The sequence below is a fragment of the Lampetra planeri genome, chromosome 28 (assembly GCF_965212315.1).
Source record: "Lampetra planeri chromosome 28, kcLamPlan1.2.h2, whole genome shotgun sequence".
NCBI lineage: Eukaryota > Metazoa > Chordata > Hyperoartia > Petromyzontiformes > Petromyzontidae > Lampetra > Lampetra planeri.
Genome location: NC_136134.1, coordinates 846,604 through 860,273, shown reverse-complemented (window position 1 = coordinate 860,273; position 13,670 = coordinate 846,604). Strand labels below are relative to the sequence as shown.

Genomic DNA, 13,670 nt, shown 5'->3' with positions numbered 1-13,670 from the left:
CAGGCCCTGACGGCGAGACGCTGCTGCACGTGGCGCTGCTGTTCCGCCACCGCACGCTTGCTCTGAGGCTGCTGGACGCCGTTCCGGCCATCATCAACATTCCCATGACCTGCGAGCTTTACCGCGGTGAGCAGCCACCCGTGGTGTTTACTACAATGTCGCCAATCTTCATTGGGATTACACACAGGCCGATTCCCACTTCCATAATAGAGCTTTTTGGGTAGCGTAAATATATAAATGTGTCGTTAAAACCCGCCACCACCCGACACATCCAACTAGTAAGGGTTGTCACGTAAACAGAACATGCCAATTCGTCACAAGTACAGCACACCGGTGTGTTGGAGAGCCAAGCCACAATATTTACAATCTGTGCACGACGTTTCGCCAGAAATTACAACTAGCTTCATCAGGCGACAGCCAGATATGTGGAGAGGTCTTACTGTTTCGTTCCTTATATAGAGGCGTAGATGTGTTGACCATGCTTCTGCGCTCCTGCACAATGTGGGGGGTGGGGGGTGATTACTGAGGCAACGTACATTATGCATGTGCATTATGCGAGCCCTGTCTATTGTGTATTAAAATAGCCCTACCAACGGTAATCCCTATTGAAGTACGCTGCCCTATGTAGGCATGCATTTAAATAATGTATTATTTGATGATTCGCTTCCACGCAGCACTAAGGCAATAGCTATCCGTTACAACTCTTACGTGACAACCCTGACTAGTTTACGTGACGACCCTTACTAGTTGGCTGTGTTGGGTGGTGGTGTGTTTTAACGACACATTTATATATTTACGCGATCTAACCCAAAAACCTCTATTATGGATATTGGTCGTGAAAGCCTCCTACGTGTTAGACGATCCCCACTTGCAGGCCGGGTGCTGTCCCCTCGTGCCGCACAGAGACGGATGCCACCGGGGTGCCCTCAGCTAGACCACACGGCAGCAACCTTCACTCCCCCTACTGGCAGACTAATGCCCACTTGCAGGCCAGGGGATGAGTCATCATTGTGTCGCACACAGCCAGCTACCACAGGGGGTGTCAATTCCCAATGTATTGTATGTATGTTGAACTTCTTTTGCACCATATGTAGCCAACCATGCTAATCAGAGGTGCGGAGAAGGACAACTACACACGTGAAATGTAATATGCCAGTTGCTGATTACGTGTAAAGCACTGTGACGCTACTGGCATGATGGTGGCTCTATAAAACACAAATCATGATCATTAATTCATTCGACGACCATTTGGCTCAAATGTATCACTTGTCCGTAAATCAACGCCAAAATATTTATAATTTACGTTGTAAAATGTATTCCACTCATTACAAAAAGTAAAGTTCTTGTGAGAAGATGGATCTTTTGGATACTTCATCCCTGATCTCTTACATCTCTTGAATGCATCTCTCTTATCAGCTCTCTCCGAGATTCAACAACGTGCAAAGGTGTGCCCGTAAACTAAACTTTAAAAAAAATCACCAGGCAAGGCCCACTGAGCTATATCGCTCTCTTTCAGAAACGACCTGGACACAAGTGATAGAGAGCAGCAGGCAGAAGACAACAGACGATGATTGCCGGTCAGGGATTCAACTCTCGTGGAATATTTTCTCACCAACTGCCGACTCAGGCTACCACAGCCCCTGGCGGTGGTGGTCACGGCGCCTCCTCCTCCTTCTCCCGGGAAGTCGAGAGCGCGCGTGTCCGGTGCCTGTCTCTGACCGTGCCCACACGCGCCGCTCCCATCTCTCTCTCTCGCTCACACACACGCAGGGGAAACGGCCATCCACATCGCCATCGCCAACGAGAACGTGGTGATGGTGAAGGAGCTGCTGCACCGCGGAGCCGACATCACCGCGCGGGCCTGCGGTTCCTTCTTCCTGCCCGGCAAGCGCTGCCAGTGCTACTACGGTGAGCCGGGGAGGGGGCGAGGGGAAGAGGGGGGGCATCGCTCAGTGGGCCTTGCCTGGTGAAATAAAAAGGTTTAGTTTGTGAGGACACCTTCGCACATTGTTGAATCTAAGAGCTGAACAGTGAGATGCATTCTAGAGATGTAAGAGATCAGCGATGAAGTATTGAAAAGATCCATCCTAGGAATGAGATCTTCGCAAGAGCTTTCCTTTTTGCAATTAGTGCGATACAGTTTACAACGTAAATTATAAATATGTTGGCATCCATGACGCGCCTTTTTTGTCGTCACTGTTGTAACGAGCCACGTGTTGGCGATGAGGCGTGGACTCACGTGGACGAGTCGATCCGCGGATGTATGCCATTGTCCAGGAGTCGATTCTCTCGGAGTGTTTAAAGGAGAAAATACTCAAAGCGCGTGTTTTTATTGTAAATATGGAGGGAAACACCAGAGGGCCTCGAGAAAAATCCACGCGACCACGGGAGGAGAGACACGCAAACTCCAAATATACAGCAGCAGGCGCCAGGGTCAGGCTTGAACCCACAACCTCCTGTATACCAGGCGAGGTAATTAACATCTCGCCACCGTAGCACCCTTATCCTAATTACAAACCTGAGTCATTGGTGGGCATTACACGTTCGTATGGCAAGGGCAAATCTGGGGGTTGTCACGTACGAGGGAGGGGATTGCGGAGATGGGAATGGTGGGGGGGGGGTAACCGTCGTGACCAGGTACTTCAACTCATACAAGGTACAATAGTATAGCATTATTATAGATACAGTGAGGAAAAAAAGTATTTGATCCCCTGCTGATTTTGTACGTTTGCCCACTGACAAAGAAATGATCAGTCTATAATTTTAATGGTAGGTTTATTTGAACAGTGAGAGACAGAATAACAACAACAGATCCAGAAAAACGCATGTCAAAAATGTTATAAATTGATTTGTATTTTAATGAGGGAAATAAGTATTTGACCCCCTCTCAATCAGAAAGATTTCTGGCTCCCAGGTGTCTTTTATACAGGTAACGAGCTGAGATTAGGAGCACACTCTTAAACGGAGTGCTCCTAATCACAGCTTGTTATCTGTATAATAGACACCTTTTCACAGAAGCAATCAATCAATCAGATTCCAAACTCTCCACCATGGCCAAGACCAAAGAGCTCTCCAAGGATGTCAGGGACAAGATTGTAGACCTGCACAAGGCTGGAATGGGCTACAAGACCATCGCCAAGCAGCTTGGTGAGAAGGTGACAACAGTTGGTGCGATTATTCGCAAATGGAAGAAACACAAAATAACTGTCAATCTCCCTCGGCCTGGGGCTCCATGTAAGATCTCACCTCGTGGAGTTGCAATGATCATGAGAACGGTGAGGAATCAGCCCATAACTAAACGGGAGGATCTTGTCAATGATCTCAAGGCAGCTGGGACCATAGTCACCAAGAAAACAGTTGGTAACACACTACGCCGTGAGGGACTGAAATTGTGCAGTGCCCGCAAGGTCCACCTGCTCAAGAAAGCACATATACATGCCCGTTTAAAGTTTGCCAATGAACATCTGAATGATTCAGAGGACAACTGGGTGAAAGTGTTGTGGTCAGATGAGAACAAAATGGAGCTCTTTGGCATCAACTCAACTCGCCGTGTTTGGCGGAGGAGGAATGCTGCCTATGACCCCAAGAACACCATCCCCACCGTCAAACATGGAGGTGGAAACATTATACTTTGGGCGTGTTTTTCTGCTAAGGGGACAGGACAACTTCACCGCATAAAAGGGACGATGGACGGGGCCATGTACCGTCAAATCTTGGCTGAGAATCTCCTTCCCTCAGCCAGGGCATTGAAAATGGGTCGTGGATGGGTATTCCAAAATGACAATGACCCAAAACACACGGCCAAGGCAACAAAGGAGTGGCTCAAGAAGAAGCACATTAAGGTCCTGGAGTGGCCTAGCCAGTCTCCAGACCTTAATCCTATAGAAAATCTGTGGAGGGAGCTGAAGGTTCGAGTTGTCAAACGTCAGCCTCGAAACTTTAATGATTTGGAGAAGATCTGCAAAAAAGGAGTGGGACAAAATCCCTCCTGAGATGTGTGCAAACCTGGTGGTCAACTACAAGAAACGTCTGACCTCTGTGATTGCCAACAAGGGTTTTTCCATCATGTACTAAGTCATGTTTTGCAGAGGGGTCAAATACTTATTTCCCTCATTAAAATGCAAATCAATTCATAACATTTTTGACATGCGTTTTTCTGTATTTTGTTGTTGCTATTCTGTCTCTCACTGTTCAAATTAACCTACCATTAAAATTATAGACTGATCATTTCTTTGTCAGTGGGCAAACGTACAAAATCAGCAGGGGATCAAATACTTTTTTCCCTCACTGTAGGGGTACCTTGCACTCTGATGGGAGTGCCAAACTGCAAGGACAGCCTCGCAACGTTCTGGAAAATATGCAGCGTGAGAGATGAAGTCTCGCACAGTAGGGAACACACGCAGGGTAATCATTCCATCTCTCAAAAGGGAAGACACGCAGGGCAATTACTTCACTCAAACCAGGTTAAGAGCAGGCTGGGCCTGGGCAGGACTCGTCTCGTTAGGTTAGGAAGATGCTGGCCGTGGGTGACGATTACTTAGTGAGTGGCATCACAATCACAATCATCATCTCCACGACCACCATCACTCACCATCATCACTATCATCATCATCTCCACCACCACCATCATTATCATCATCACTATCATCATCACCACCATCATTATCATCATCATCGCCATTGTCGTCACCACCATCAGAATCGCTATCATCATTATCACCACTACCATAACCACAATCATCATCATAACCACTGTCATCATAATAAGCATCACCATAACCACCGTCATCATCACCATAACCACCATCATCACCATAACCACCGTCATCATCACCATAACCACCATCATCATCATAACCACCGTCATCATTACCATAACCACCGTTGTCACCCGAGAGTGATCGCTGGCCGTGCGTGTGACTGTGCTGACAGGCGAGTACACGCTGTCATTCGCGGCCTGCACAGGGAACGAGATGATCGTCAAGCTGCTCATGGACCACGGAGCCTCCCTCATCACGCAGGACTCCCTCGGTCAGCGCCCCTCCCTTGGCGCTCCACCCCGTCGCTATTGGCACCACCGTAGCGCCCCACTGTTAGTGCCGCTTAGCGGGCAGCAGACGGCAGCAAACTGCAAAATCAAATTGTCGCGGCGTGGTTCTTTTCCTGTGCCTGCGTCTAAGCTTTCCGCATGCACCGACACGCGCTGACCGCTGGCTGTTGCTGGGTTCATGGTCAGATAATCTCAAGTACAGTCCGTTCTCCTATAACACTGCGTGTTTTGATCACGCGAATTGGATATAACGCGATTTAGTGAACAGAACTACGTCGCGCGAGTAAGAATAAGCGGTTTTACAGCTGCCTCGGCGTAGCATCACGTAAGGCATTGGGATGCTGCTGGATGCTTCTAGATACTACCCACGCGGCTTTAGTCTTCGTTCAGCCTGTGTACGCATCTATCGTGTTATCGTGGACTGTGCTTAACCCTATATTATATGATTTATAAAACTAAATTTTTCGATAACGCGGTGTTCTTCAGGAACGCAACTACCACTGTGCTATAGGAGAACAACAGACTGTGTGCGTGGGCTAGGGCAAGACACGTCGCTCGCTGGAAGCGAATGATGGCCCCTGGTCCAGACTCATGACAAAGAGGAGGGAACACATCTGAGAGGACGTCCACCGTGGAGATGGAGAAATTAAACGAGCTGGGATAGATGGCGAAACAAGAAGAAATGTCAACGTCTTGTGGAGGACTTCATCCAGCAGTGGGCACATCACAGCCGATGATGACGATGATGATGCTGAGCCTCATGCATTAACTAGGATAGTGCGGTGAAATTGGTGAGAGAGGGAAAGGTTAGAAAGCAAACAGAAGGCATTGACAATGACCGAGAAATGTAGTGGATCATCATTGCTTTTGCAGTTGTTGTTTGGCGTCTTTCCTCGGCTGTTTCCACACGCAAGCAATTATCGTCCTGAATCTATTTTGAAGTTTCTGGAAACTTAATTTTTCAAATACCGTCCCATCGTCTCCACCATTGGCCCGATATCTGTCTGTGACCTTGCAGCCATTCACTGGTAAGACCACCTCTTCTGTACTTAACTCAGCTCACCTGGTATCGTCTATGAAAGACATTTCACTGTCCCCAGGTGATTTGCTCGTTAGTTTCCATGTAGTTTCTTTGTTCACCAAAGTTCCTGTGCACGATACCATTGCGATCATTGACGAATTGGTCCAACAAGGATTGCATGCTGATGTACCGGCCCTGATGAGACACTGCCTCACCAATACATACTTCACTTGGAATAAAACATTCTACAAACAAACTGAAGGCACCCTAATGGCTTCTCCCTTATCTCCACTTGTAGCCAATATTTTCATTGACAAATTTGAGACGGATACCATCCAGGCATCCACTCTACGCCCGTCCTTGTGGAAGAGGTACGTGGATGATACATTTGTCATCTGGCCACATGGCCGACCGGCTCTGAACCAATTTTTCAATCACATCAATTCCATACACCCAGCCATCAAATTCACCATGGAGGTAGAAAAGGATGGCATGCTACCTTTCTTGGATGCCCTAATCAAAAAGAGACCTGATGGCTCATTGAGCCATTCTGTCTACAGGAAAGTAACCCATACGGACACCTACCTAAAACCTGATTCCCACCACCACCCATCCCAGAAGAATTCCCTCATGAAAACTCTACACCATAGACCTCAATGTATCTCTGACCATGAACACCTAACCAGTGAACTCATCCACGTACACCAAGCACTCAAGGCGAATGGATACTCTGACTACACAATCCACAAAGCCATCACCCCAACCGTGAGAAAGGAGACATCTGAGGATCCAATCAAAACCATCACATTGCCATACCTAGCATAGGTAACCAAAAACATTTCCTAAATCATGAACAAACACAAGATCCAAGTCCGATTTAACACAGTGCATAAAATGTGTGATCTGATCCCATCTGTAAAGGACAAGATTCCTGACATGCAATATCCCGGCATCTACAAACTAAGCTGTATCTGCGGCAGTAGTTGCATTGGGGAAACTAAGCAACATGTCTCGGTCTGTGTTCGTGAGCATAAGGCAGATTTGAAACACGGTAGGACCAATACTTCTGCCGTGGCGGATCATTATTTTAATACAGCTGGCTCACACGAATGTGATTTCTCTAAGACGATGGTACTTTTCAAGCCTACTGGCTATCAACAAAGATTCGTTCATGAAGCCATCCCTATTTACAGACACAATTTCAACCGAGATGATGGTTATACAAGATGTCATCAACCACTTTGGGTCATTACTTGATTTGTGTTTTCTTGTCAACCTCCACCGTCATCTGTGTGGGTGTGTGGAGCGAGGTGCAATGCTTTTATTGGTGTAGACCTACTGCTGGTGTCTGGGCTTTCTCCTACATTAACATTAGCTGCCCTGCTCATCTCTAAACCTTTATAAACAGCTTGCCTTCAGAGGCGAACCTCCCTGTTCCTGATGACGATCACTTGTGTTGCGATCGAAACGTCGTGATATTTTTTTATCACTTTTGTTTCTATGTATGTGACTTTACCGAAAGAACCATATAATATGGAAATGTATAGTAGCAGCCAAATAATCGAAACGTGTGTTTCTAAATGTGGAGGGAAAATCCGGAGGACCCGGAGAAACATCTATGTGGCCACAGGGAGAGAGACATGCAAACTCCAAAAATACAGGCATCAGGGTCGGGATCGAACCCATGACCTCCTGTATACCAGGCGAGGTAGTTAACATCTGGCCCCCTTGGCAGCCCAAAAAACCTTGCCTATTGCGGGATTTTACATCACGGATTTGACTATGCAGTACGTGCCAAATGTATTGAGGCATAGTTCACCAATCGTGTCCCCTGTGGTTCGACCACTCGCGGGATTCCTGTACGCATCGTAGAGAAGCACTTTACTCTAACTGTACTGCTCACAATGATGCTGCTTTGGAAGAACATGCACGCCGTCCTGTCTCCATCCTGTCTCCATCTCGACTCCATCTCGTCTCTAACCTGTCTCCATCTCGATCCATCCTGTCTCCGTCATTTATCCATTCTGTCTCCCACACAGCCTATCGTTGATCACAGGTCACGTGTTAAATTTCGATTTAAAGCTTTCGTGACTGCAGGGATTCATATTTGGTTCTTAGCCTGGTGGTGTTTCATTCAGACGCTGTCTTTCCGACAGACCTGTTCTTCACCTGAGGACGGCTGCTTGCGTTGTGGCCGAAACGTCGTGAGAATTATTTTATTATGTTTTATTTGTATTATTTTATTATTTCCCTTCTACGTGACTTTACCGAAAGAACCAAGAAGAGGTCACGTTTTGCCAGCGTTCAGTGAGGCATTGACTGTACAAGTTATATTTAACACCGTAGAAATATTTTACATCAAACATACTTCCTGTTTCATGTTTTGGGTTGATGTAGAGTGGTGTCGTATTACGAACCATGAACCAAACCCGACGCTTCCGATTCCAGTTTTCGGATTGCACATTTTCCGATTGTGCCAATTTTTAAGAACTTTTAAGAACTTAATCCCCACGATGCGCAACGTTTTGGGGTATAAGTTTACCGACTTTTCTTTGCTCCAATTTCTATTTTGTCGTTGCTCTGATTGTTAGTTTGATCCTTGCTGCAATTTCTTATTTGGTTATTTTTGCGCTGATTTCTATTTGCTTCATTACTGCACTTGTTTTTCGAACAATATTTCTTTTGTAATTGTGGTGACCCAAGTCAGTTTTAATAGATAAGACGAGTATCCTGGTTCATGAGGGCTCCACGGTGGCGAGATGTTAACTACATCGCCTCGTATGCAGGAGGTCATGAGTTCAATCTCGACTCTGACACCAGAATATTTGAAGTTTGCGCTTCTCTTGCTCTCCCCGTGGTAGCGTGTATTTTTCTCCGGGTCCTTCGTTTTTTTTCCCTCCACATATTGAATCAACATCACGCGTTTCGAGTATTTGGCTGCTGCTATAAATTTCCACGCGATAAGCCACTTCGTTGAGCTATCATTTGTGATGGCCAGGTCGCTTCTGAAAACGAAATATGTAGCCCAGTGGGCCTTCTTACCAGGTAAAACACAAATAGTTCAGCTGGTTAATGATGTGCTCACCTGGTCACACAAAACAAGACTTGAAGCTTGTTGTCGCACACGCCACCCTCGCCCACCGCCCCTATGATGCTGGCACCCTGTTTCCCGCATGCAGGCAACACGGTGCTGCACGTGCTGGTGCTGCACCCCGACCGGGTGCTCGCCGTGCACATGTACGACTTCCTCATCTCGCTGGTGCACGAGGGCCAGCGGCGCTCGCTCGAGGCCATCCAGAACGCCCAAGGGTTCTCTCCGCTCAAGCTCGCGGCCGCCGAGGGGAATCTGGCTGTGAGTTTTTCGTTTTATTTCAAATTTTGTGTATTTTTTGTTGCCGTGATTTTCTTACCTTTACAAAGCTTTGCACTCCTGTTTGTGTGTTTTGCATTGGAAGCTGCTGTAACGTTCTGAGGCCCGTGAGTCCAAATTCTGCCTGCTGCTAACATCAGTGGCGAATTATTATGCTGCCTGTTTGAGTTCCATGATGGAGAGTAAACGTTTTCTTAAGTAAATACCTTCAGCGCATGAGCAGTGAGGTTTGACGTTTGTGATAAAAAATAGCTTCCCAGCTAATCGGATTCCTCCAGTATGAATAAATATTATGATGATGTTGTCTTGATATTGCTCTCAGATTGCCTATGTGCTGGAAGAACTTGAAATTAATTACTGAAAAGTATGACTTCATACAAAAGTATGACTTCATACTTTTATATGACTTCATACTTTTCATTAACACCTTAAATTACCAAAAAAACTATTATGTATATTAAACTTATCAGAACCACATATTTAAAGTGTTTGTCAACTACATTTTTTGCAAGAATTTTTAATATAAAGGCATTACAAGTTTAACATCTACTTTAAGAAATATTGGAGCAATGCGGAGGGGAGCAGTGGCACTGCACTACGAACCCAGGTAACCCAGGTTCTATAAAGACGGGAAAAACAGCTTTATAGCTCATCGGATTCCTCCAGAACAAATATATATATTCTGATTCTGATTTTTTTAAGCGGGACTTTCTGTTTTTTTTTACAACTTTCCTGAGTGCTACCAGCCCAAAGGCCCAAATCGTCATGAGGGGCCGGCAACACGCGGCACCAGTCAATGTTGCGCGAGGTGCGACGTCAACGCCTTTCTTGCTCGCGACGTTGGCCGCCGGGCATGCGGGTCAGATCGAATCGAGGGGGTGGCTGCTCATCCACCGTTTGTTGTCTTCCAAAAAAATGCTTTTACATATCCCCCCGCTGGTTACGTGCGGGGTGGGGTGGTGGTCGCGCATTTGTCCGCGCACAGGCCGCGGCCCGCGGTCTCGTGGTGCCAGCTGTGGCCGCTGCAGCTCCTGTGCTCGGATTGAGCCTCGACGATGCCTCCCCACCCCTTCCCCCAATGGCGCTGAGAGGAGACGGTTTCTGCGTTTCCCTCAGATGTTCAACCACCTCATGCAGAAGAGGAAAAACATCTACTGGAACTGCGGCCCCGTCAGATCAGCCATTTACGACCTCACGGACATCGACACGTGGGGAGACAAAAACTCGATCTTGGAAATTATCACCTCCAGCAAAAACAAAGAGGTGAGTGCCCAGTTTAGACACGGCGCTAAATCACCGTCAGACTGTTATTATTTTACCTCCACAGACGCCTGGGGCACAGGCATCTGTGCGTAGCATTTTTCATAGAACGTCCTTACAAATTTAACTTGGGATCTGTTTTCAAAAATATTGGAACCATGCGGAGGGGAGCAGTGGCACTGCTCTACGAACCCAGGAAATCCGATGAGCTTTTTCAGAGCTTACCCACCACTCCAGTGGGTGGTGGGGCACAGGCGAGGAATTACCCCCCAGTGAGGAGTTCGCATCTGGCTCCCGATTCCAAATAACCCACGTGGCGGAGCCTATACAGACTGAAGAGAGTGAGTCTCTACAGATGCTGCAACTCTCTCATGAAATCCTGGGGGGGGGGGGGGCTCCCACACAACAAGCGACCAAGTGTGATTGTCAGAAAAAGAAAAACCGTGGATCATCTCCTGAGATGCCCTGCAGCATCCACAATGCACTACCTCCAGATTTGGCCATGCCAACGCCACACAAGTGGTGGTGGCCTGTGCAGAATATTGGGAAAGTGCCATGTAGAGGTTGGGCCGGAGACACCACGACGACACCCCAGTCGGTCATCACACACAGTCTGACCGCCTGCTAGCCGGGATGGAAGCTGTCCACTGGCACCACCGCACCACGACACATAGCAGATGAAGCCATTGCAGTCGTGATCAGGATGAAGGGACTGCAATGCATATATTATCAGAGTATGTTTTTTGTTTGCATTCTGACCACAAGTATTGTGGTTAATGCGGACATGATTCCTTGTAAAAGGTTTCAGTTTGGTGTTTTAACATCTTAACACCTATTTTGTTGCCAGAAAAAAGGGGAAAACCGATGATCATATTTTGGTGCTGGCAAATGAGGTCCCATGATGTAGTTAATATAAGTTTATGACGGACATTTTCCTCAAGGGCAGATTGGCAACATGTACTATACAATAGGGCATTGTTGTATATATTGGGTCTTGAAAATTTATCAAAATAAGACAAATTAAATGAAAATAAAAAAATGTGTAATTATCCTAAATTATGCTACTTATGTAATTATGCAAATTATCATATGCTACTTAGGAAAGTGTAATTGTATGAAGTTATGCAAGTGATGCTAGTATGCTAATGTTTGCAATTATGGTAATTAGGTTCTGCCTCGTTGTCTAGGGTTGTATTATCAATCGGGATAATACAATAAAAGAAGGTGTAATTGTATTAAGTTAAGCAAGTGTGATGTAAGTATGCTGATTAAACTCGGCTTCGTTGTCTAGGGTTGTCTTATCAATCAGGATAATACAATGATTATCGCTTTAACTTTTACTGATTGTGTTTTAGTGTTTTTATGTCAGGTCTCAAAATTTAGATCTCACTGCAGGATACCGTTCTTATAATTAAGATTATTATGCATGAACTTAGGAAGGCACCACTCAGACTCTTCTGTGTTAAGCAACTTTAATCTCTAAACAAAAACATAACACTCTAATATGCGAACTCTTATGCTAGGAATGTCATTGATAACCCTCAATGGTTACGTTTGTTAACTGGGTAACAGAACAATTGGTTAATTCCTCAGAGTAAAGCGAGCATACACGGCGATGGGAAAAAGTCCTTAAAAATTAATGTGACAATATTCATACGAACAGTAATAAAGAAACATGTCCCGAAAGCAAAAGTAGACCTCAATTAATTCATTGGTTAGATTATGCAATTCACGAAAACGAATGACTAAAATACTTCTAAACAATCGTATTCATGTAACTCGACGGGCAGCAATGCTTTTCACGATCAGCTGATATTTAACGCACCACCTTGGAATGGCAACCCTTCTTGAAACACAAAGATAACTTTTTGGAACAATCTATTAGCCCCGATATGCGTGTTGTGTGTGTGTGTGTCTTCTTTGCCACTTGTTGACTTGGCGGCTTACGCGATACGGCGTTCCTTGTGCTGAAAATACCTCGGGTTCCCAGCAGGGCCGCTGGGACGGTGTGTTTGTGTGTGTATTGAACAGACGGCACTCTTGCATGCGCCAACACTCTTCCTCTTGGCGTTGCCAGCTCTCTCCACTGCTGGTTGGTTGAGTTGGCGCGATGATTCCGTCGTCAGATAGCGCTCGCAGCTCGTCCACTGGTCGCCGTTCCTCACTCTTGTCTTGGTACCCAGCTGGTGCTTGTCGGTGTATGTGTGGGTCGAACCCACGGCGCTCTTGCCGGCGCTGACACTCTTCCTCACGGGCGGCTGGTCAGGCTCTTTCCCCTGCTCCGTGCTCTCTCCTTTATCGTGCAGCTGCCAGCTTCACACGGGCACCCGGTGGTGCCTCTCCCACCCTTACTTCAGGGCTGCGCTGGCTCAGGCTCTTTCCACTGCACCGTTCTCTCCCCTTGCTCTTTCCTTGCTTTCGCCCTTGGCGTGCAGCTGCCAGCTTCACTCGGGCACCCGCTGGTGCCTCTCCCTCTCTTACTTCAGGGCTTCGCCTTGTCGTTGCTCAACTTTCGTGCTCTCCGCCCTTCTTCCAAGAGGGTTCTTGCTGTGAGCTGCTCGTCACTGGCTGGATCACTCACTCTCAAAACTTGTAAATTGTATTAGCACACCTCTTACACAACTCTGATAGCTTAGTACAATACAACTTATCGCAATCCTCGATTCTGCAAGCGACTCAAAACATAAGGTTGAATGTAGAATAAAACTTTCAGTGATACTCTGTCGGTCCATGGCGAACTCAGCTCTTCACAATACACCGTCCATTCTCTCTGCGAGACACGACACCCATGGTTGATCTCGAGGCCATGCCCCGGAGCCTGCCCCTTGCAAGACTAAATTGTGTGTGTTGTGTCCCTGCTTATATCTGAAATTCTTTCCCCTCGGCTCGCCTTCTCACAAAGGACCGAAATTCCTTTGATTTTGCTCTCAGCCTGTGGGAACAGCTGTTTGTCCGGTGTATGTGTTCTA

At 46.6% G+C, this 13,670-nt stretch overlaps 1 protein-coding gene across 1 annotated transcript in view; it reads left to right on the top strand.

Moving 5' to 3' along the window:
- Positions 1-13,670, top strand: part of LOC144728300 (transient receptor potential cation channel subfamily V member 5-like) — a 63,915-nt gene that overhangs the window by 29,332 nt on the left and 20,913 nt on the right. Inside the window, exons 3-7 of the mRNA XM_078607633.1 lie at positions 4-126; positions 1,771-1,908; positions 4,933-5,031; positions 9,251-9,423; positions 10,558-10,704. Coding sequence (XP_078463759.1) covers positions 4-126; positions 1,771-1,908; positions 4,933-5,031; positions 9,251-9,423; positions 10,558-10,704 — 680 coding nt within the window. The remainder of the gene's footprint in view (positions 1-3; positions 127-1,770; positions 1,909-4,932; positions 5,032-9,250; positions 9,424-10,557; positions 10,705-13,670) is intronic.